This window comes from Mugil cephalus, chromosome 5 (genome assembly GCF_022458985.1).
Source record: "Mugil cephalus isolate CIBA_MC_2020 chromosome 5, CIBA_Mcephalus_1.1, whole genome shotgun sequence".
NCBI classification, from domain to species: Eukaryota; Metazoa; Chordata; class Actinopteri; order Mugiliformes; family Mugilidae; genus Mugil; species Mugil cephalus.
Window position 1 is genome coordinate 16108986 of NC_061774.1, and position 25503 is coordinate 16134488.

A 25503-nucleotide genomic window follows, 5' to 3' on the forward strand; every position below is an offset into this window, starting at 1 on the left:
CCTGACAGATAATTACAGGGGATCACAGGAGTCACTTTCTGTAAAACAAAGTGGGGGCATCTGCTCTGTTTTCGAATCACACAAGGCGGTATTTGCTCTTGTTTTCTTGGAAAGTTTCTGCCCTGTCTGCTTGGCGTACAGATTTCCTCGGCAGCACTCGGGGAGTAGCCCCTCCTTCCTTGAGGCAAGGCTGAGTCGGCCAAGCAACGGGATTACCATGGTGTGTTACTGTCTGCCATGCCCCTGATGCAGTCTAACCGGGATCTTTTTTTTTTCTTTTTCTTTTTTTTTTTTACAGCTCTCTAGCATCTGGAGGTCATCTAGTAAGAGGAAATATGTCCCACGTTTTTCCAAGGGTACTTAATCTACAGGTTTGGCAACTGATGGGACTGTTCAGTACTGGCACCGAGCAGGGTAACACATGGCAGCCTTCTGCCTATGAGGGCTGCATAGGAATGACGGCTGAGTGGTCCAAATCAAGCCAAAACGCACAACAGATTTTGCCGCACTTATCTCAAATAGACTCATGATGAGGGATGAATTTAGGAGTCAGGGAGGTTGATCTCAGAGCGTCTCTCACGAGCAGTGTTATTCAGAGAGCAGCCGGTGTGAAGGACTCTGAGGACATGTTTTACAAGCAGGTTACAAGCAGCGAAAGAGACGTGCTGTAAAACCCTGCAGAAAATAATGTGCATATTATACAAACAGACAGCGCGCAGCACAACGGATGCACATTATCGCCACCACTCCGCCTCGGCGAGGGTCTCATCAAAAGGATGTGCTTTTAAAGATCTCTTTTTAAAGTTTGTCAATCAATTTAACAATGTGAGACTATTTTAAAAATAAAGATTGACCCCATCAGGGTTTGTCCTCGCAAAATTGACCCATCTCGAGCCAATCTAACACTCAGGCTGAATAGTGCTTAGCTGTGTCCCTGCACATCATTACCCCGCTCTTCACTCCATTCCCTCTGACTCAGAGCAGAGAAAATGACTGAGTGATATAACCAAGGCTCCAGTGTCTCCAGCTCCATCACCGCTCAGTGTACGTGCTGTAGTCCACTTCAAAAAGAGACGGGAGGGAGGGAGGGAGGGAGAGAACGTCGGGCTACGGTGCTGATGTTGCACATTAGATCACCTCCACATGACCTCAACCTGCTCGGACATCTTGGATGTGCTGCGCCGCGCTAGTCAAGCGAAAGTAGGGACATTCTCGCTCTACATTAAATTACATTTTAGTCAGTGTAAACGACAGTTGGTTTATAAACGAAGACAAATGCTCGGTTGAATTTGTTTTGTCAAAGCTAGCTTAGCAACCCTCGCTCCCTGAATAACAACAAACCATAATGGTACTAAAAAGAAAATGAACATCTACAGCAATTCTGAATTGAGCCTTCTATTAATTTTTTTTTTTTTTTTTAAAGAGTCTGTCTTTGATCTTTTGCCAGGGCACTACTGGGTGTTTTAAGGACTTTCCTTCTGGTTAATGAAAGAAAATGAGCCACATCTTTGATATCAGTGCATCAAATGGTTTTATTGCACAATGCCCCCAAAGGATAGCGCAGGCTCTATAGGATAGACTTTCTAAATTGTGAGATGCCAATTAATCCCTTGAAACGCGATTCTATATTCTGGCTCCGTTCTCACTCTTCTAACTCCTACACCGTGTCGTATACAGACACGCACACACACCACGACACAGTATCCTACCAACCCTGCTGCAGTCACATGTGATGCACTTTACAGGGTTCAAGGGTGATGTATTTTCCTCACTTGATCAGCGTCACCGCTGCACAAAAGGTGCTTCATGCTAGGTAAGAGGGCCATTCACACTCGCTCCTGTCACAACTGCATACTGTTGCTTGGCAACAATCACACAACCATTTCATCAAGAACCAAATGCCACACTTCTTCCTGAAAATCAGCCGTTGTTACAGGTTGTTAAATCGGTAGTGGAGATGTTATTAATACTGAATATGCACAGTGTGCATGACTCTGCTGCAGGTCTGTATTGAAAGCTTTGCAAACACACAACCCCGTGTGTGCACTTGCATGTGTACGTACAACATATATATATAAATATGCTGCATGTACATACACACTCACGCGCACACACAAGGTATCTGTATACAATTATATGGAACAGATCCAACCGGTGAAACTAAATGACAACAATTAAAATCTTTAATGAGGAAACTGATGAGCTGTTAAACTATTCACTCAAACTATTTAACACAACCAAAGTATGCTTCTGAGGTAGCATTCTACATTGCCTAAGAAGGATAAATGATGCTTCATTTCCACAGCTAATTCAACAGAAGCCAAGATTAGTAACAGCAGTTTAAAAAAAAAAAAAAGAAAAAAAGAAGAAAAAAAACTGACTTAAAATTACACCAACTGAGGTACTATGAAAAAGTCACCTCTCTGCAAAATAACATGTCAAAAGAAAAACATGTGAAAGTTAGGATAAACCATTTTCAGATTACCAAACACGGGGAGGGTAATTGAAAAAATTCCAACTGGAAGGGGAATATTAAATAGATATTTCTGTGTGTATTCCACAACTGGGACTAATTCAGAAGCAGAAGTGCCTGAAGGGCCAGTCTGTCTCTAACAAAATTGGTTTACCAAAGCAGAATGTACAAGTGCACGGAGTGGGGCCAATAGCTGCCTCCTGCCTCCATGGAAATGAACTGCACAGGTCTCTCTGCTGAAACCGGATCTTTACTGTGGAGTGAGATATGCTCTGTATCTCAGTCTTAAGGCGACTTGGACGGGCGTGCGGCGCCCTCGGGCAAGCTTGGAAAATGAGCCTTCTTTTGTTAGCCTCAGAGATATTTTAGCTGTTGCTAATGAAATTGGGATGTGACACTGTGCGAGAATTTGCCACACGGACAGATGAAAACTGTCACGCCAATAAAAAAAATAAAATAAATAAATAGATAAAACCAACACCAGCCTGTATGTGAACAATGGTGAATAATAAATTTCAGGGCGAGGTGGCCCTTCACTTTTTAGTGTAAATTAAATCAATGACTGAGGCTCTGCCACTTTCAGGTGTCAGGTTTGACAAATACTTTCAATAAGCTGGTGTGTTAAGTGCTGTCACAGCGGTATAAAACACGCCTGAAGTTCTGTGCATACAAAGTCCAATTCTATGTACTTGTACTTTAAAGCTTTGTTCGAAGCAGCATTCGTGCCTCTGATTTAATCAGCAGTTGCGTTGAACTTAGGACACACTTAAAACACGAAAAATGACAAATATTAAATAAATAAAATACATGTTATTATTATACATCACAATCAGCAGCTTGACAAAGCTCCAGTATTGATTAAGGGACCTGCAGCTTCAGTCCTTGACTCATGCTCTCACAGTAACGCAACACTACAGCAGCACTCTCTCACACACACACCCAGACACACACAAACACACACAAACACACACAGACACACACACAGACACACACACACACACAACGCCCACTCACTCATTTCTCACACTCATGTCAAGGTCGATCTGAGTCACAAGTCCCACGTTCATCCCAATTTGCACTTTGATTTGGGAGTTGATAGGTGGTGATATTGGCGGCTTTGGAAGGATGCACCCATCATTCTCCTCTCTCTTTCTCTCTTTCAATTCCTCCCTTTCGTTCCGTGTTGGCTTTTTTCTTATTCTCCCTCTTTTTCCTCTTTTTTTTTTTTTTTTTTACATACCTCCTTTTCTACACATTTTCTTGTTGGGTTTCCTGGCACATTCCTTGGATATTCTTTTGACTGTAAAATGAATGGAAAAACTACAAAATAACAGAGAGCTCTGCAAAAGATCGCATGTGACATGCAACAACTCAGACTGAGTCAGACCCCATCCTCTCCCTCTTCCTCCCCCCCACCCGCTCCCTGCCCGCCCCCCCCCCACCCCAAACCCTCTCATCAACAACAAGAACAACAGAGGGCCTGTTGAAAAAGTAACTGGGGTGTTGCTGCAGAAATATTCCAAAATGGTGGAATGAATTTGCTGCACCCTGGGACACAAGAAGCCCATATTCACATGCACTTCTATTTAAGACCCATTACAGCCACACAGAGGGCAGAGAGGCTAGATTCGCCAAAGTTTTGCAGTTCCCATTCTAACCCGATAAATCGTTTGTTGCTGCTGTTATTTTTTTGACATCGCCCATTTCGTTCTCCAACCACTTAGCATTTCATGCCCATTTTCCTGTGTGGGTCTCCTTCAAATAGTGAATAATGGGGGCATTTTAAAAGAGTTAGTGTCTAGAAATCAAAATTATAATAAACAAAAGAACATTTCACACTATCAATCGTCGTACGGCCCAATCTATGTTTTCCTTTTGCACAAAACAGCGTTTCAAGCTGGATGAAAAAAAAAGGAGAGTAAAGGGTCTTACATAGGTCAGGCTGATGCCACAGGCCTCTCATGTACCAGACAGAATATTTCACCAACCCTACAGAAGATCATTCACTTATTAGGCAGGCTGCTAATTGCTAATATCCCCAGAACAGTCAAGACAGTGAGGGTAGGAAGGTGCACCAAGTATCTCCAATCTGTTTCTTACTTGGATAGATTTGTTTTTTTTCTTTTTCATTAAGTCACATTAAGAAGTCATTTAGTCATCAAAAGAGGAACCTCTAACAGTGGCATGGAAAGGGAGAGTTGATGAAAAGACTAAATGAAAGATCTAGTCAAGATGGGAGGCTGAGATGATGGACAAGGACACAGCATGCGCCAGACAACAGGTCATGCTCCGCGCAATAAACAAAGGTGGCACAAAGTTTTTAGAGAAAGGACAGAAGGAGTGGGAAGCAGAGACAGGAGAGAATAGGAGGAGAGCTTTGGCTTCGTCCCGCATACTCGACACACTCACCATCCTCTGTCGGAACATAGATGTTTAGGTAAAGACAATCCTCGTGTTGATCCTGTATGTATGTGGTAACTATATCCAGGTTGAAGGTGAACCATATTGGCATCATGATCTCTGGCACAGCATTGTGAATATTTTGGGGGCAGACCGGAGCAAAGTGGGTGGCATTCTTGATCCCCGACCAGGAGGACGGAGGCTCCGGGGGCATGAAGCGTTTCTCTCCCACGGGGGAGGCAGCGTACGGGACCCCGAGATACTGGTCGACCGGTCCCAGGATCTCGCTCGGCAGAGGCACCCTCACCCCTCTGAGTTTCCCGTACTGCGTGTTCACAGTGGGGTGGTAGTTCTGACCTCTCACAACCGCAAAGCACCAGCAAAAACTTAATACCCACAAGGACACGCCGAAATTGGTGCAATTGTGGGCGCCATGCCAGTTCTGTGACGGGAAACGATTTCTCCTTGGAGAAAACCACATGGTCCTTGCGAGCGAGTACAAGTGCAAGTGACCAGCATACAAGCCGGGGTGCACCCCTCAGCAAACACAAAGGCTTCCCGCTCAGCCCAGTAGTCCAGCCACCTGAGGGGCAGTCATCAGATGTGAGAGCGGAGCCCACCGAGTTACAGACGATGAGAAGCAGCCACAGTTATGCAGTTCCTCTCAGCAGCAGGGTCCTCACTCGGCGTCCTCTCTCTGCTCGTCCGATCTTCTAGCCAATGCTGCGAAAGGAACAGGACAGGAAAATTAATGACGGCTCCTTGACAGCGCACCTGTTTGCTCACATTTTTAGTCTATCATTTTTATTGATTGAATTTGAGGGTCAATGGCAAAAGTCCTTGTCTGGTGTAAAATAAACTGTTTGGCAGCTTGTCAAGATATGTCACAGTGAAATCATGTGGAATGCACCAGCTGTCAATGGGTAATTACTAGTCTTAATCCTAAAATTTTAACCAAAGAGAAACATGAAGTTGTTTTGTATTTTTTTTTTTTTTTGAAAAAATGTTCATGACTCATTCTGCACAAGGGGGTGTTTACTAAATTTTGAATCCAATGGACGCTTTCTAGAAAAAAAAGGCAGTTACTGTTACAGGAAAGTGTTCGTCTCTGCTTTTACAGGAAACACGTAAATATGCAAGCGGTTTCACAGGCACTTTAAAGGGTAAGAATATCTGCAGGAAGGGTAGTGCTAAACCCAGGAGCAACAGTTACACACAGGAACATAATAAAATAGAAAAAATATAATGCCCCGTTTAATGACATGCAGCATTTCCCCCTTTGGTGTAGATGTGAAAAAGGCAGAAATTAAATTCCATTTCTCTTGTTTGCTCTTACAAGCGACCACGTTTTGGGAAGAACAGAGCAAGCGGAGGATGTAGCCACAGGCATCACAGGTGCCTCCAGTGACAGCACTGTAAATGCTAATCAACAGTCCCAGGGTGAGCCAGTGGTGCCAGCAACAACACCTTCCCACACTGCCTGATCAATTTTCAATTTCTGTGGCTTAGGGTCCTCCTCAGCCTTGTGTGCCTACTGCAGAGTTCGCTCTAATAACAATGGAGAAGAAAAGCCAGCATTTAGAGGAGGATATTGCATTCCAAAATGACTGTGTAAATGATTTATAATGTATCAGCATCCGTTGGAGGGCCCCTAACCACTGAGAGAAAGTAATCCTGACGTTCCTGGAGGTGCTGTTATCGCTGCAGCTATTCCCATCTACCGCAGCCGTACATGCGCGCGTAGCCTACTGTCGAAATCTCCGCGCTTAGCTGTACACGGGCGGCTTCGCTTCAGATCAAAAGCATACATATATGCATACCATTCTGAGCCCAGGTGAGTCCACCTTCGCCGATGCTCACGTCAATGATCGCGTGCGGTGGACATTTCTGCTCTGCAGCGCTGTTACATCGAGCAACCGCCTAGTGATATACACAGAAAGCCATCCATATCCAATCTGGGGATTAAAAGGCATGCATTGCTGGGGGCCATGGGCTGGCAAAGGCTTCGAAATGCTAGAAAAGTCATACCGACAAAGCCCCTCTCTTGCTCAATAGGATCTCTGCAGCAGAAGCAGAAAACCTAGGAGACATTACTGGCTCCTTGTTAAAAATGTGGTACGAACTGTTAAAAGCATTTTTATGCAAGACATGAGCATAACATGCACCAACGCCACATGCCATATCATTCACAGACTCTGGTAATGGAAAATACTCGAACGCAAGTAGAACTTCGTAAGAACACAGCTCAACAGCAAAACCCCCAATACTATAAATTACAGCAGTCGAAATGCAGCAGCCTAGCTAGTAGGAATGTTGTAATGCTCATTTTTTTTTTCTGCTGAGTTGCATTGTGTCATAACGACAGGAGGTTTTGCCCAATACTATTTATATCCGCCCCTTTGATATCAATAAAATTGTCGCTCACCACCGTTACAGCACATCAGACAATATATTGGAAAAACTTTCTCAATATTTTTCTCAAACGCAATACAAGTCCGCGGTACCACAAATTATAGCTTCTAAAGTGAGAATACGGCTGAATCACCGCCGCTTAAAAACAGTTCCCAAAACAGCCTTTGCAGCGTGTTGTTACTTCATAAAGGAATGACAGGTTGCAGTAAAAGCACCATTATAGTCTAATGAAAGGCACCTAATGGACAGACGTACATATCAGGTCCTTCTTCAAAAACTTGAATTAAACCGCGATCCAAGTACAGACTTCCACATATTGATCCACAGAGCAGACAAGAAAAGGGAGTCAAGAGGAGGTTTTCAAAAGGACACCCTATGACTCCACAAATATACAGGCATAGTCCGCTTCCTCTTCAGTTTCTGTTTGGATTTGCACACGCAGCAGTCGAAATAACTGTGATAACACTAATTCAGCTCAAGATAAAATACATCGGGTCAAACTTTTTAATCAGGACATAGCAAGGACATAGGACAGCGTGATGGAGTGTGTGTGTTTAGAGGACACACAGCACAGAGGACTTCATCAGTCTCTTCTCCAGCAGCATCTCAGAGGTCCTCTCTGCTTTGATCTCTCTACCTGCTGAAGCACTGCCAAGGGAGGAACAGAGGGAGAGAGAGATTGCATGAGTTCTCCCTCATCATCCCAGAAATATTGATCGTCTCATCACCGTGGCCTTGCAGCCCGTAATAAATACAACTGGGGTGATGGAGGCGGGGGAGTTAGGAAAAGGAGGCGGCGAGGAGGGGGTGGGGGTTGTAGTGCTGACTCTAAGTCAGGTTATTAGCCCTTAATGCAAGGCGGCACTCCACCGAGTACATGCCGTTAAACACCCTCCTCCCCAATTCTCCTGTCCCTGATTAATGGGACATGTTAAATTCTGCTAGTCCAGTCCCTATTCATCATTATTCCAATTGACCCAACATGTTAGTTTCCCATATGTACAAGGCAACGCATGCATTTCACCCCTCTGTAGTTTGGTTTGTGCCCAGAGCCGTGCACGGTTCCTGCAGAAGAGCCTTTGTTCTCCTACAGCAGAGAGATCTCTCCATCGCAATAAAAGTCTCAGTACAGAGCCAAATGTACTCCTACGCCCCGACATCCCTTAGAGAGCGGCTGAATGGACTCTGATAAAAAAGGAACCAATGAGAGTTCTGAGTAGATGGGCCATCTGACTCTCCATACTCATGTTATTATAGTAACTAGTCGGCAACAAAGCATTCACAAAGTTGCATTAGTCCTCCGGAACATCTAACTTCAAATGAAGTGAGCTGTCCCGACTTGAGAGTGTGTAATCACTGATTACAAATGCATCTGGTGCTGTTACCTCGCAGCTGAGCCAGATTGTACCATTATAGAAATGACAGCAACATGACGAAAAACAGAAACCTGCGTTACCTCGGCTGAACTCATTAAAGTTTCATAGTCGGTGGAAAAAAACTTAAATTAATGTCTTCACCTTCCATTTGTAATCTAGAAAAACACCAATTGAAATCTCAATTTTGCTCCATTCCGCTCATGATAGGATTGGTCTCTGACCTCTGTGTGTTAATATTTGGCAAAAAAAAAAACATATCTGTAAAGTGTCAGCTTATGCATGTTTATTTGAAACACACAAACAGGGGCTTAAATGCAGCAAAATCAATAATGAGTGTACACATTGCACTGCACACTGTGGCTCACAGGCACACTCCTTATATAAGCGCCTGGGCTTGGCGAACAACAGCACGCCATATTAAATCAAGGAGATTGGCATGTTTCAGAAACAATGTTCGCAAAATGTCAAAATCAAAGTGCGGCTGCATAAGGCTCCTGCTGGGAACCAGGGCCACTGGAACAGTGAGGAATGAGGGCCCACTCCTCCTTGCGTTTGCTTTTTTCGTCAGACACAGAGCCTGTGCAGTCATAATTACTTAGGAGATTTGGCATTAAATCAAGGACAAAGACGGAGCACATTCTGACTGCTAATCACCGCAGTGATGCCCACATATTTTTAAAGAGGCAAAAAGGGAGATGCTGCCGCTGTGGCCGCCTGCTATGCTCTGTGTCTTCGCCCCTTCAGCCTGGCTGCTGGATAAAGGCTGCCGTTAGCATCATTACCAGCCAAACGGCCAAGGAACCACAGAGAGGTGAGCTTGGCATGCCAAATAAAGACAGATTCCAGGTGAGCACATGTTGAGATGGATTCTGTGGCTGCACAGCAAATAAATAATGGCCATTCTGGTAACTGCTGACGGTGCTTGAAACAACTGTTTGGTCTTTGTGACTAAAATGATATGGGCAGATTTGATCTAGAACTCCTAAAGCAGTAAGTTGAGGCGATGGGCCCATGCTTACATCTATAGTGCCTTTTATTCTCTTGAACGTGTGTGTGCATGCCTCCGACTGTCAGATGCAGTTTAGGAAGCAATATAACACGAGAAACAATAAAGTGACATTACAAAGATATTAATCAGATATATCTGACTTAATTAGATGGAGTAGGACAGAGGAGCTTAAATCTAAAAAATGAATAAAGAAGTTTCCCCAACAGTTCATCATGCTAACTCCTATTGATCCACAGCACAGTCCCACAAGACACTCCTACTGAAAAAAAACTCAAAGGAGCTAATCACTCACATAGTCCACAGGGATTCTTTAAGAAACCACAGGGGCGAGTATTGGGTCCGTCTCTAATCTAGCCGTATGTAAACACATTACGGCTTTACACATGGCATACTCATTATCCACGCTTCCACAGATGCCGTTTGCAGGGTGAGATCTGGTCTCATGACGAAGTGTCTTGTGTGCACTTTCTATCACCCTGACAACACAGCTCCAAAGAGCTGGTACCCGAAAAAGCAGAGGACGAGGATGAGTTTTCAGACATGACTTAATCACTGACCATCAAATAGGCTAATTAACATGGTGTGATTTGTGGTATATTACACAGTATATATTATTCATCACACACCATTTCCACTAGATGCATGTTACATAACTAGGGTTGGGAATATCTGAAGCACTAATCAGCTTGAATGGATTGCCATTAAATTTTAAACTTTAATGTTAATATGGACGAGGCTTACTGACTGTGACTTTTTCCATAGTAGCACCATTAAAGTGACTTTTTTCATGAACGAGTACTGTATGGATTGTTACCCCCCCCCCCTTTCCTTTTTCATGTAGCTGACTCATTACTCCCTTTACTTGGTAATTAATTTTGCTCTCAGTTGCTGGTAGTTTAACTTTAGACTATCGATAAATTGAAATAATTAATCGCAATTAATCGCATGATTTCCATTGTTAACACGAGTAAGCGCAAATTAATCGTACCATTTTTTAATATCTCAATATCTTTATCAAGTCTGTATTGTTGTTATCAACCTCTCAGTGGCTCAGAAAGCTCCCTGTTAAGTTAATAGCTCAGTTCACATCGAAGGCAAACGCTGATAACTTTGTTCCTGTCGACAGAGCTGTCTGGCAGGGCTATGAAGCCGAGGCGGTTCCTTTATCCATGACTCATTTGTTGGACTTTATTTATGGACAACGGTGGACTTTATATATATATAAATGCACAGTATACAATAGTGAGAGATTGATTCTTGGTCTTGTTTGAATTAAACTGCAGATATGATGTTTGTCAGTTTAAAATATAATCTAGCAAGTCAAAAAGTCATAGTTTGTTTTAAGACAGACTAAAAGCATTAAATAATGGCTCTCACTGGGGTTCACTGGAGTCCCTAAGCTTTAGAAATGGCTTTATAACCGTTTCCAGACTGATAGATCTCAATGACTTTATTTCTCATTTGTTCCTGAATTTGTTTTGATCTCGGCATGATGTCTAGCTTTTGAGGACCTTTTGGTTCACTTCATTTTGTCAGGCAGGTCCAATTTAAGTGATTTCTTGACTGAGGACAGGTGTGGCAGTAACCAGGCCTCGGCGTGGCACGAGAAATTAAACACAGGTGTGATAAACCAGAGTTAAGTTATGTTTTGACAGTAGGGGCAAACGGGTTTTCACACAGGGCCACGTAGGTTTGGAGTTTTTCCCCTTAATGACAAGGGGAATAATAATACCTTCATTTAAATACTGCATCATGTGTTTACTTGTGTTATCTGTGTCTTATATTTAAATTTGTTTGATGATCTGAAACATTTAGGTATAAATATATATATACACACACATGCAAGATGAGTAATTTATGACGCAATTAAATGGGATCAATAATGTATTTGTCTCTTGCCAATGATAACAATTTTTCTTCTTCAAAATAAGGTCAGACACCATCATTTTCATCACAATCTTTTCTTGTAGAGTTAAGAATTTATCTCCCTGTTTTTCAGCTACAAAACCGCAATTATATCAGCTTTTTTCAGTCAGTGATCATCTGAATCAGCCACTCTATTTCGAATACTAAATGTTGCGTTTTATTAGCTGCTGGTCACATCATCCTACGTCGGCGAAGTAAGAACTCATTTGATTGGACTTGGTGAGCACATGGGAAACACAAATGAATTCCTGAAGAGGATACACTCGAGCATACCAACGAGTATTCAGCAGATATTTCAAGCGGCTTCTCTCATCTCCTCCACTGTGGGGACAGCACGTATAACATGGCAGCACAAACATCAATTTCTGGCTTACAGTGGAAAGGAGGATGGATTTTTTTCTTTTTTTCTTTAGCCTTCTGGGATTGTTCCCTAATAAAATTTCAGGCAAGGAACTCGAGCAGCACCGGCACAACGCAACGTATATAAGGCAAATCAAAGTTTATGACTATCACTTTAAACGTGAAATGCTGTGTATTACTCCTGCTGCACTCTTTGCTCTAAATGCTGCTTGTCATGGTGTTATAAGAAGGCTGAGAGGAAAACACATTTACATTTGATTGATGATAGCTATAGGAAATAATGAGTGCATCAGTTGGTATAAATGGGTTATTTCTAATCTAAACTCTGTACTAAATTCTTCAAATAGAAGCTTAGAGAAACACATCCAACAATCTACAGCGAACTCTACCGAACATTGAACTAAGTGGTTCAGGTGCTGATGGGAAACATTTCCCTTAAAGCAGCTATTAACACTTTACAAACATGCAGAGCTGAACTGAGTTAATTGAGGTCCGGCTGGTAATTACAGCACACAGTTGATCTCTCACAATCAGGGTTCCGAGTTCATCGGCACTGCATTATAAATTGTTAGATGGATCAGCTCCTTTGGCTAGTATCGACTCTTCTTGTCTGGGTTAAAGCAATCATGCAGTCGTTGGTCAGATATGTATTTAGAGTGGCTCACATCAAGGAGCAGCGATTTAGAAAGGAACAAAACGGTTCCACTGGGCAAAGAGAAACAAGCGGTTTCCTGACGCGGTGGTCTGCAGCAAATCGCACACAATGAACATCTAAAATTTGGATTATGTGGGTAATTTACAGTGCAATAATGTCTATAATTTGATGGACATCTCTTTGTAGGAATAGAGAAAACAAATCCGTGCAGACGTCTCAACCACCCACCAGCCTCCATTAAAGCAACTAAAACACAAACAGAAATCTTCATAAAGCATATAACGGCGTGCCTTTCACAAGCTGATCATACTGGGGAAAACACTTAGCTATGCGCCATTTCAAAAAGCAGTGGAGGCCCACACTGACTATATGTAATTCACCACTTTTATCCACTGCATTTTGAATTATATTTTCCACAGACAGAGATTAAAAATACGGCAAATTCATCAACTTGTCACAAAGAATGCGGAATTTATCATTATTTTTTTACAATAAAACGAAGGCCCCACTGGATGTGTGCATGCGTAATATATACCCCAGGTACACTGCGAAAATGAATCTTTTCACGGCCTAATAAGCAAAATAAGAGCTTTAATTTAAGGTAAGTAGGCTGCAATTCTCTGTGAAAATTGAAAGATCAGCTTTATCACTGGGTGTGAATGGGCTCGCAGAATCGTACATATACAAAGCCGAGACATGACCCAGATGCTGCCTGTAAAATTAATGAGCTAATAATGCATTAGGTGCTTTAGCATTTTCAGCGGTAATGTGCAAACAGAGAGATATTCCACATTCAGGTAAAATATGGCTCCGCAATTAGAACCCAAATTAATGGAACTGTTCTGATCTAAAAGTGTCGCGGCGTACTCCGCGGCGCAACAATGGCCTCGCATCTTCCCTTGAGGCATGCGCTTAAATGCTAGATGCACTTGTAAAACAGTCCTAAATCATACGTCTGCGAGCCTTCAGTTGTGATGGATGATGAGCCGAGATGAAGTTCGAGGATATAGCATGTTAATGGACGCGGCAAAGCCCGACAGATTGTTTTGCTGTTCCCTTTTGAAAGACCTCGACTACTCTGGCTCCCGTGCAGGAGTATTCGCAAATGCCAAAAGCACAGCGGTAGAATGATGTTATTGACATGCAAATGGCTGGTAGTTGCCGAGAACTGAGTGGTGCCAAAGTGTATTGTTGTGTGACAAGCAGAATTTTCTGAATACAAACGTTGAAAGCTGAGACGTACACAAGGGCGCTTGACAGAGCAAAACCCACAGCATCTGTTTTATATATATATACACACACAGTATAGATAAGTGCGGGGTATATTTAAGAATGCATAATGGGCCCATGCACATGACGGCGTGGAGCATATTTGCAGAGGGAGCACAGGGTTACTCTGGCCTAATGACAACAGATTAAATGAGGTCTGTCCACTGTACATGATGCCAGAGTTTTATGGGAGCATAATTAAGTTTCGAAACAACCCGACATTGATGTGCTTTTAACTAAAGGTCAACAGCAAACAGCAATGCGCGCCACACTTGATTACTATGTATATCACAACATCAAAAAAGATGCGGCAGCACTAATGAGGGGCTGACCTTCATCTTCGGAGTAAACAAAGACCCGACGAAGGCACACTGCTTCTATCAGCTATTAATAAAAGGTGTTTAAGAAATTAACAGTACTTTAATATTCAGAGGGGCTGTTTAGCACATAATATGTGACATTTTTTTTGAGGGGGGGGCCCTGGTTTGCGGAGGAATGTATTGTACTTTGCACCGATGAATGCAAATGAAAAAAATCTATTAAATATCAGACGAAAATCCTTCGTAAATTATCTACACACCGAAATGTAAATATAGTTTGAGCATTTAAATCTTAATTCATCACATTACGGGCTCACTCAAAGCTACAGCCAGGTGGATTTAGAGGAGATGTAGAGGGATTAGTGAGGTGATATCAATCACCACAGTTGAACTACGCTGTTATCCAGCACCATCGCACTCCCTAGCTGCTTTCCCCATTGATTCTACAAAGGCCAAGAGGCTGAGACTGGAGCTACAGTAAGGGCTATATTTTCCTTCCCGGGCGGGGTGAGGGAGGCCTCAAGCTTTGGATATTAGGTTGTTTTTATTGAAAAATTCAAGGACGGAGTCAAGCTTCTCCACAATTCTTAAAAAATTCTAACCCCCAAATTTCTACCAAGCTCTTGCAGCAAGTGATGGATGGGCTGCGTGCGCCGCGCCAAGGTAAAAGATGCACAAGAAAGATGTGCTGGAAGAAAAGAAAGCATTTACTTTTCCCTCAGTGTCTCTCCCGGTCGTCTATTAAGCAAGAGCAGCTGCCTTAATCTCCTCATTTCACGTTGACATTGATATTCTGGATAATATAAGCCAGTCCAGAGAATTCAGATGATGATGATGATGATGATGATGATGAGCTCCGAGGGACATTTTAAGTGACAGTGCCCTTTCTTGTAGGGAGGGAGTAAACAACAGAGACGACCATCTCTGTCTTGTTACCAAAGCTCATCTGCATTCACGGGGAAAAACAAAACAAAAACAAGTGTATCTGAGAGGCAGTGCCAGTTACTTTTCCGACACGGAGAGGGGCTGGGTTGCGCGTCGGGCAGACATGCCTCAATATCACACATGGAGGAGGGAACGCTGTCCCCTGACAACAGTGCTTTGGCTCGCCCCGGCAGATATGTTTACTCTCTATTCACTATTTCTAATCCTGTCTGAAAGCCTATCTTGAATGTCAGGCTTCTTCCTAAATTGGCTCGTGTTCTTAGTGATTGATTAAAGTACTGTAACCCAGCTTTATCAGACCACCCTGAACTCTGTATTTCTGCCAAATCTATTAGGTAATGCATCCTTTGTTATTGTGCTGGTCGGTGCCCCCCCATTCTCCCACCCCCCAACGCCCCCCCTTCGGAAAAGCGAGCAGATCCATTTACAGTGATGCAAAACGCTCAGTCGTACCTGGCTCCGCGATAGCACAGGAGCCTTCGGATCCAACGGGGCGTCGCCTTAAGCCCGCAACACTTTGTGACGAATGTGGCATCTGAATTCAATGCAGCATTATTCAGTGAAATTGGCTTAAATTTATCACCGCAGTCCAAAACAGTGTGCACTAGGAGACGCTTAAAACACCTTTCATAATCCCCCACTTCTCCTTTTCCAGCTTTTGACTGATGCCGTGGTGGTACCAGAAACGCGTCCATGTCCCCTGACATTGAGCTAACAATATGGCTATAATTCATGCGTTCTAATGCTGTAATATCCCCATGCCGTTGCACACAGAGGAGAGGTTGCCCTGATATTACTGCTGACGCCTGAGTCCTAGACATTGCACTTAAGAGTGTCTCCTGCAGGACATTATTCAAACACACACACACACACACACACACACATACAGGCGCTAGAAAGTCCACGAGACAAGAGTAGGCCACCACGATACCGAGCACATGCATGCTCAGACACCGCAGCTTAGCGAGGGCATTCAAGGTTGCACGGCAAGCCACCGCAGATACAGGATGTCACCACTGTCCGAATTTTTTTGCGACGTTTCATCCACACTGTACCCACTGCCATGAAATGAATTTAGTAGAAAGACAGAGAACAGACTCTGTGCATGGGGAACTCTGCGCATGAATTAAAATCCCATTTGTGTACTTTAAGCAGAGTAGAAGACCACGTTAATGACTGCACACTTAAAAGTAGGCCATGTCCAAACACTGCAGGCAAATTTGGCCTCGGGTTGTCTGCTCTTCCTCAAAAACTGCACACAACACACGCGCAGCGAGCTACTACTGAATCCGTCTTCCTATTCGGTGCCTACTTTGCACCAAAGGAGCCCAGAGGAACGACAGCACATACTGTGTGGATTGTGTAACCGCAATCACGCGTCTGCACTTGCATACATCTCCAAATAATTTCTTTATTCTCTCTTCAGCCTTCCCCTTCCTCTTAATGTTTTCGTCGGCGCAACAACAAACACCCTTCCATGTTTCATTAGCAACCCGAGGGGAAATAAAAGGGGTTCCCACGAACATCTGGATGTTAGCTAGCTGGAGTGAAAAGTCATATCGGATCAGATCCCGCTACATCAAATGAGACTTGAGGGCACATTATTTATTCATTTCACTGCTGACATCCAAACCATGCCCTAAACGGTGACACTTTGAAAACTATTCCTCCGTGCCTGAACCACGCCGATACGAGAACAGCTAGCAGGGGCTCACGGAGGGAACACAGTTTTATGCTCCCTTTACCAGGCCTGAATGTAGAGGAGACACAGAACAACGGGGCCACTGTTGTTTTCGAGCCGGAGAGCCTCGGAGCTTCTGCGAGGAGCAAACACAACAATGAAAGCGCCTTCATGCCCGCTGTAAAATTTCATGTGACGACGCCTTCCCCGCGACTTTCACAGGCACCAAAAGCGAGGCCCCCAGAGACGAAACGGCTCGTCACCTATTACCAATATTTACCCCCGCGGTGAGCAAAAACTTAGACTAGCATAAACGCTGGCTTGTGAAGGTAGGTCTCACTTGTGTTTGTGTGTGTGGGTGATTTGTATTGTCCTTTTCATGTGTTATGAGTTGGCAGTGAATACTTGGTGAGATAAATCAAGAGGAAATTTTCTCTCAGCAGGAATGAAATGCGGCTTTTATTCAAAGCTCGCTTGTGCGAGACTGCTTCAAGTTTTCAGGAACAAAAAGCATTTATTATTGCGACAAATATTCTTTTGTGTTGCAGCGCCAGACTTCTTCACCACTTAATCCGTAAGCCTTTTTTTTTTTTTTTTCTTCCTGCACCCTCTGGATAACCTAAGGAGCTGCAGGATGATGAAGATTCCCCTCTACTTCCAGAGGTTAGAGTCGGCCACTTGGTATGCAGACATGCTCCAGGAAGGAAATCCATATGTGATGGATACAAAGAAAAGGTTTTCAGAGGAAGAGGAGAGCCGCCTCTGTGCAGGATTAAGCGCTTTAGATCTAATAATGAGAGAAGGCCTGTTTTTATTTGTTCTCAAACAGGCATTTTGCTCTTAATGGAATTGCGGCTGTGTTCCGTCTCTGGAGGGTACAAATGCTCATCAAAGACCTGGCTTTGTCAAACAATCCATAAACTCTTAATGCCACGTAGCACGAGATATTGGCAAGACAAGTTCAGCGAAAGAACAATATATAAATAAATAAAAATCAATAAGAAACAAGATATCCATCCACGTGTACAATGTGATTATTGTAAGGTTTTATATCATATACCTTTGGTGTGTGTGTTTATGTGTGTGTGTGCGATTGCAAGCCATTAAGAGCCAGCTCATGTTTTTTGGGGGAAGTTAGCCCCTGCAGCTCAGAATTCCTTGGTGGGATTCTCGTTCTTCCTATCAATATCTGAGGCAGTAGCTGGCAGAAGATTTGGTAGCTTTGGATGCCCAGGGCTGTAAATCTGGGCCAAGGGTTGTGTGGGATGCTCAGATAAATGGGTAGGGCTTTGTTTTATTGCAGCGCTGCTTGTCTTAACTTTCTGTGTCTACCAGGGATTTAGAAAATTTGCTACTGTCCTTGGGCTTCACTCTGCAACAGCAGCTCTGAGTTGGGTTTGAGTCAGCCCTGGTGCCACAAGATTACATAAATATCCTCTATGAGCCATTCACCACTATATCCATGCCCCGCTGTTTTGGTCGCTTTTTATCTTCTCCGGCATTTTTTTTTTTTTTTTTTTTTTTTTGTGAGTGGGCATTTGGAGGGGGGAGTGCAAGTTTCAGATTAAAAGGGAAACCAAGGATAACTAATTTAACCCGATTTGACGAGTCCGTTCACACAGCGGTGGGCAGTTAACAGAAAGAGGAAACATTTCCTCAGTGGAGGATATTCTGCTCTTAAGTTCTCTCCCCTAGACCTTTGCTAATGGATTCGACTAGAAAAGGCCTTTGCATGTGATGCAGCTGTTTGTCATTCGTGTGCAGCAAGGCATCAATATGAAGGAAAAGTGGGCCACGGAGACACAAAGCGCAATTATCCCCGAGGAAATATGTCACATTTCCGACGTCCTTTGTGATAAGGTTTCCTCGTCGGGGCTTCTTTCAAAAATGCACAGTGGGAAACAAAGGCAAAGATATAGCTTATTAGGTCAGTTCTGGATTCCTTTTTTACACACGCTGATTTTGAATTTGCAGGATAAATCACATGGGTATCATTAGAATCAACCCCGAGGAGTCCTCGGGAGCAGCGTGTGGGTATGTGTGTAAGTCTGAGAGTGTGTAGGCAGGCTGGCTCACGACTTTCCTTTAAGTCATTTCTCAACACCCAATCAACTAAAATGATGTGTGTCAGTTTGGCGGAACGCTGGATATATAACTGTTCTGGAAGCCTTTCGCACTTTAAAACACACAAAATGTCATCATAAAAAATGTATTTTAGAAGTAGTCTTAGGAGATAGCCCGGCCATGCAAATCAAGCAGGAGCCCGAAGAATGTAAATTCCATATCCTGTTTGGGGAATTGTTATTCTTCAGCAGCAGTGGCAAATAACTCCATTCGACATCCCATTAGTTAACATATTACTGGGTGCCAGGCTACCAAGAAAAGCTTCGACAATAAATGCTTATTGTCACTGTTTGCTTTGGAGTTAGGGCTTCTGTAGAATTTTAAATGCATGAAATTTGTGTGAGCAGGTCTGGATTCAAAGAGGATGTGATTAAAGAGAATAAGCAATGAGAATGCCAGTAAATTCCGGGGTGTCAGAAAACGTTGAATCATTTAGTAATTTCCAACATGGTGTGGAGATCTGCCTCAATCAAAACTCTTCACATGAAAGAGGGAGAGCGGGAAAAGGGGAAGGAAAAAATAAAAGGACGCCATTCAGTGGTGCACGTATGCGGCTTGTTGTTTGGGTGCTGGTGTAAAAAAAAAAAAAAAAAAAGTCAGATCGCAAAGCCGTATTTGTCCACAGCATGAATAAAACAAAGTTGGCAGATTTGTGTTTGACTGGCTTTCTCCAGCCCTGAGCTCACTTGTCAAAAGGCTTATCCTGGCTTACCTTTCTCCACCACAGCCATTTTCCTCTTGTTTCTTTTCAATCTCACCTCTTCCTTCTGTCCTTGCTCTTATCCTCTCTGATCCCCTCTCCATTGCCTGCTACTCTCGGAGAGAACCATTCCTATCCAACAGTATCATTTCACTCTTCAGCTTCAGGACTGAACTGCCCACCACTATTATGTCATTCAACACCTGTACTTAAACTGGGCTGAAATTCGCAGTGGGCCTGGGGCAGAATAGCCACGAGAGAAACTACGACTCTTGAGTCTCTTGTCCCTAATTCCTGTTGTTCCTGAAGATTCAAGAGACGAAATACATCAGTGACTTTAAAAGGTTTGTCACTGGAAGAGAAATTCACGGTGCATTTGGATGCCGTACTCGTAGCTCTTAAAAACACAGTGCATTAACAGTCAGGGTTCAAATATCATCCCACGTAGTGACAACACTCTACAAATAACATAATAACATGCGATTATGGGCTTTTGGAGTGCATAATTTAGGACGTTTTAGCAAAACCCTCAAATCTGTGCTACTTAAAGGATCAGAAAAGCGCCTAGAGGATCCCTCTAGTCTCATGTGCTCGCCCACATCACCAAACTCCCCAGAAGCAAAACTTTTTTTTTTTTGTAGATTAAAAACCATTAAAAAGCATTAAGACGCCCCTCCCCTCAGCCTCACTCCTTCACTCAAGACATTGTCATAGTGACCTACAGCCAGCAATTCATCAGCGCTACCATCTCGGGAGTGTGTGGCTATTTCAGTAATGACCCAGATTTTCAGGTGAATCTGGATCTGTTATCATTGTAATGAGCTGCACAAAATCAAAGAGAAAATTTCAGGTCAAGTAAATCATTTCCATGTATGTAACTCTCCATTCTGACCTTTACTGTGTGTACATTCGTCTGCGGTCACAGAATATTTCAAACAACCAACAAGACAAATGTCCCAAACTGTGCATTTTGCCTCCGAAACACAATGAATGCCAGCGAATGTTCCCCAGTCTAATTTCCTTTCTTGGTAATTTTGTCAGATTAATATCAAGTCAATTTCCTGGAGCCTGTTCTTACACAGAGTGATGGCGTGATGATGGTATCGTTGGAAGAAAGCGATAATTGTGAAGGATGGCTCCTTTTGGGAGGAATATGGGCACAGATGGGCTCTGAGCTTGATGGAGGAATTTCTCCGTCCTCAAAGGCTATCAGGAAGCCTTGCCAAGCTGGCAGGAGATATAAATAGACAACAGTCAGGAGCAGGTCTACGCGTGGAAATACTGTAAACCAGTCCAAGAGTAGGTGCTATCCTACTAAGGTAGAGGGGTTGCAATGCCATTAAAGCAAATTCAGAAAGCTTTGATAATGTAAAAGACAGCACTGTTAAGATAAACTGATTAGGCTTCATTGCATGCATACTATTTACTGATTCTGCACAAACATAGATTCATATAATTGTTACTGGACAGTACAAGAAGACCAGGACACAGTGTTCATCCATCAAAAGGCTAACACACTCATGCACATAAACACCTACAGGCAACCCAGAGTCCCCAGTCACTCTGATTTGGATGTAGAACGTGGGATGAAATGTGGGCAGAAGTCAATTCAGATACGCAACAAGACACCAAGGACATGTCCTCAATATTGTTTTTTTTTTGTTGGTTTTAATGGATTTAGGAAGATCTTATATTCAACGCATCACACATTAATTAAATGCAAGTTTTTTTAAGAGCAATCCCTCTTTTTTATTTTGTTTATTAGTCATTGCGTAACCACACCTCTGCCATCAGAGAGAAGAGATACATTTTTACATAACTTCGCAAATAAAGCCCATACTCCCAAATATCTAACTGGTTTTCAGATTCCTCCCTGGCCAAAATAGTGAAATACCAAATAAAAGCCAAATAGATCACACCTATGTCAGCTCTGAGCAACTCGCATCTGTGCCTAATGCCCTCTCTGTGTACTATCAAAAATACAGGAGAAAAAACGTGGTGCCCTGCCAGCCTAAAAACACATTTAAAAAAGATATAAATAAAAGCTCCTACATTATTCACGGCCTGCCTCGAGAGTGAAACTCAGCACTGATTTGGCCATGCAGCATCTCAAACACAATAAAAATCTGAAATATTTGCAAGGGTAACAGATGTGTGCGTGTGTGTGTGTGCGCGTGCGCGAGAGAGAAACACGTAATTACAAAGAGAAAAGAAGATGATAAAAGAAAGCCTGTGCAAAAGAACGAAAAGGAAGACAAGGGCCCACTTGTGGAACAGGGGTCTGCAAATGTGAAGGACAACCAGCAGCAGAGGAAAGTTTGTGTGTTTGAGCATGAATGCGTGCGTGTGTGCGAGGGAGAGGAAGAGAGAGAGAGAGAGAGAGAGGATGGATCTCTATTAATCTCTTGCATTACTGCAGTCATTTCCACTCTCTTCATCACTAGCACCATGTGCTCTGTGAGATTTAAAATATTTAAATCTGTAATCTGTCAGCATTATGAGGTTAACACACAGCCGCAAGACTGGTGTCCTATCCGTCACTGTGCTTTCCACTTCACATGGCCCCACATATATCACAAGGACCTGACATGGCCTTTTGTAGCTCTGGCTGGAAAAGACTTTTGTGGCTGGTGTCTGTAATTTCTCAACAGCGGAACAGACATGCTGCTGGACCCTAGAGAAAAATTAAGGGTAATACGCGCAGCTGAATGAAAAAAAAAAATAAAAAAAATAAAAAAGAAAGAAAGAAAGAAAATCTGCGGGACTGTGAAGCGCAAAGAAGCCTCTAATTGTTTCCCAAGCGAATGTGACCCAGTGACTCTGGAGGAGTTCTTCCTTGTTCTTTTACTATGGGTAAACCAGCATTCATTATTGATTCGGTGGCACAGACTCATAGCCTCACACAGCGCCGTCTTACGAGTGTGCGCAAGCGTTGTGTCGGTTTTGGCGAGCTCCAGCCCTCACCAACTCCTTCACCTTTCTTACACATAGGGCCGCATTTCCCTAAAACTCAGAAGTAATAACTAAGAATGAATAAATTCAATGGGATTAAAACTTGAACGACAGTGACCCATATATGAATATTGGGTTGATGGAAGACACTCCAACGTAGCCTATTTAACCAGCTCCATGTCATGTCTTCATACGACAGGCTTTTACTAAGCTCCTTAAGAGTCTGCCCCAGGGGATCTATGGTAGGCTGAAGGTACTGACTCAGGCCTTATCTTCGCTAATTCACCCCATGAATTAGACGGCCCCTCGTTTCTGTTTCCTGCCAGACCCACACAATACTCACTCCATGTTAAGGAAATGAGGAGAGAAAGGAGCTTAGCGATTGCTTAGTTGGATAAGAAGCTGCGGGATTGACAGGGGAAAGGCACACTCTGCCACATCAACTTTACCTGGACATTAACATTCACCCCGTGGATTAAAACGTGTTGACTCCCTGTCGCTTGTCTCTATATTTTCAGGGTGGATTAAGCTAAATAAAATGCAATTTAAACCAAACGGATTAAGGTGAACTTTCCCCAAAACAAACAGGCCGGGGCCTCACCCCTGTCAGCCACAGAGTAAGTGAGCGCGCAATGACTGGTTCCGTTCATTTCCGACTTGCTTTAAAGTCTTCACCAGGAGGTCCGCGACATTTTTCATATTTTTTTAATTTCTCTCCACAATTTTCTCCCACAAATTTATACTACACATTAACATGAATTCAAAACATTTTAGTAGAGGGATAAATGGAGGCAGCTGTCATTTCTTTATACATAAACCAGTTAGGTATGTCTATGTTTGCAGTGGTTGCACGGGGCACCTTACTCTTGGACATGTTTAAAAAAAAAAAATGAACATTTGAACCTATTTATCACTGGAATAGCTTAATATTGGATGCAAAATTATAATAATAATGTCTATTTATCAATAGCACTAGGCAAAGTTTAATATAGCTAAATCACTTTAATACAGCTAAACCTCTCCATCCAGTTGGTCCTTGGCCTGAAAAACGATCAAGACCCCTGCTTTAATTGTTTTGAAAGGCTTTTTAAAATTTAAACGATCCAGCAAGATGTAGAACATGCAGAAAGTATGCAACTCACACACAGACAGCCACGGAAACCTGCAGATGAGCAGCTCTGACACGACCACACCTGGTACGGTGCGACTTTATGACAATACCCCAGGGAATCATGGGATACAAAATCAAACCGATGAACTTCCAAGCTGGTTTGCCAACTCTCATTAGAGCTAAAAGAAGAAGAGGGAAATAGGTAGCAATAGGTAGTTTGGCTGCGTGTTGAAAAGGGTTTTTTGGCGCGGAGAAGTGTAGCCGATGTGGGGTGGCTGCTGGACGTGAAATGGTTGGATATTTTAAACATTCTGCTTTGGCGTACTCCCGCCTGAAAGGCATTCAGCCTCTTCTGGCTCTGTTTGTTGAGTCATTCTGTGATCCAAAGAAACAGGCGAGGATCAGCGCATCAAAGAGACTGTGCCAACCTTAGCTGCACCTGTCAGAAGATGCTTCAGCGACATGTAAAAAAATAAATAAAATACCCTCTACAGCATTGCATCTCTGCTTGTATCCTTACTTGGTACCGGCAAAAGCAAAACTGTACATGCAAGTGGGAGGCAAATGACTTCAATGTGCGGAAATCACAGTCTGCAAATAAATTCACCAATTCCTCAAAGTAAAGTCACTGGAATGTAAATCCCCTTCAGTGGATTGATTATTGTACGCCACAGCTTTGCGTGTTCCATGAATGAAACGAACTAGGGTTTAATCCGAACCAGTGTCTGAAGCTTTGCATCTGAGACACCATCTTGTGATGGCTCCCCCACCCTCCCCTCTCGCTGTGTCTCACCATGTGATGCATTTTTAAAAAGTCTCCTTGAAAAATGAAAACAATAAAAAGAAAAATTATGAAAAAAAAATAGCCCTCAACTCCTGCTGCATCATATCTGGTTATGTCTGTGTTCCTAACTCAGTGGGCTTCATCCTCGGCCGGCGTGCTATCGAGTGAAAACGTCTAATTAATAAATAATTAATAAGTAGATAACTTCTGGCAGACACTGAGTGGCAACATACTGTGTGACATCTGCTTTGTAGTTAGAATGGCGATGTCCAAAAGAATCTTGTTTACTAAGCAGACATTGGTCTTTGGCAGTGAGACCTGCTAGTCAGGGGAGATGTTTTTGGGCCCTGAACAATGTAATATCTCTGTTAAATATGTTATGTGCAGTAGACTTGAGGCGTATCTCAGCGCTCCAGGCCAAGACCGTTCTATTAGTCAAACAAAGGCTCTTTCATCTTTCTACACATTTAACAAATACGTCTTATTCATTATTAAAATGCAAGTGACACAAGTGTATCTGGAGAATTGGACCTCATTTCAAGTAACATTCGACAAAATATTTGGGGTATTATTCACAAAAGGTGTGATTCAGTGACGACGAAAAAAAACTCACGCTGCCGAGCAAATACGAAGAGACAGGCTGATCCTCAGCCATTCGTCACTATGCATCCATGCCAGTGAGGGGCAGCAAAAGGGTTCACGCGTCGCGATGCGCAGTTTGACTTGGTGTTTAAGAGATTGTGCTGCTCGCTGCCTTATTTGTTTTCGGAGCTCCTTGCATGGCAAACGCGGTGCAGTTCAATTAAAAAGCTGAAGGACTCTGAATCATTAACATTTCAAGTGTTAGTAACGCAAAGACTGAATTTTCCTCCTGAACGAGTCTCTTCTCTCTTAGAAGAGGTGATCACTTAAAAGAAGCCTGTAAACTTTCAGCCCTGTCTCACGGGCGTTTGTGAATTAGTCGCAAAATATAATTCAAGTGCCTCGTGATTTGTTTTTGCGTGAC

The 25503-nt window shown here is 43.1% G+C and overlaps 1 protein-coding gene across 4 annotated transcripts in view; it reads right to left on the reverse strand.

Moving 5' to 3' along the window:
* nlgn3a (neuroligin 3a) overlaps positions 1 to 25503 on the reverse strand; it is a 194971-nt gene that overhangs the window by 94099 nt on the left and 75369 nt on the right. For 3 of the 4 annotated variants that reach the window (XM_047584842.1, XM_047584841.1, XM_047584840.1), the window contains 2 exons: positions 4883 to 5596; positions 3714 to 3773 (listed from right to left, as the gene is read on the reverse strand). In XM_047584842.1, coding sequence (XP_047440798.1) covers positions 3714 to 3773; positions 4883 to 5354 — 532 coding nt within the window. In that variant the 5' untranslated portion in view covers positions 5355 to 5596. The remainder of the gene's footprint in view (positions 1 to 3713; positions 3774 to 4882; positions 5597 to 25503) is intronic. The other variant, XM_047584843.1, reaches the window with a different exon arrangement.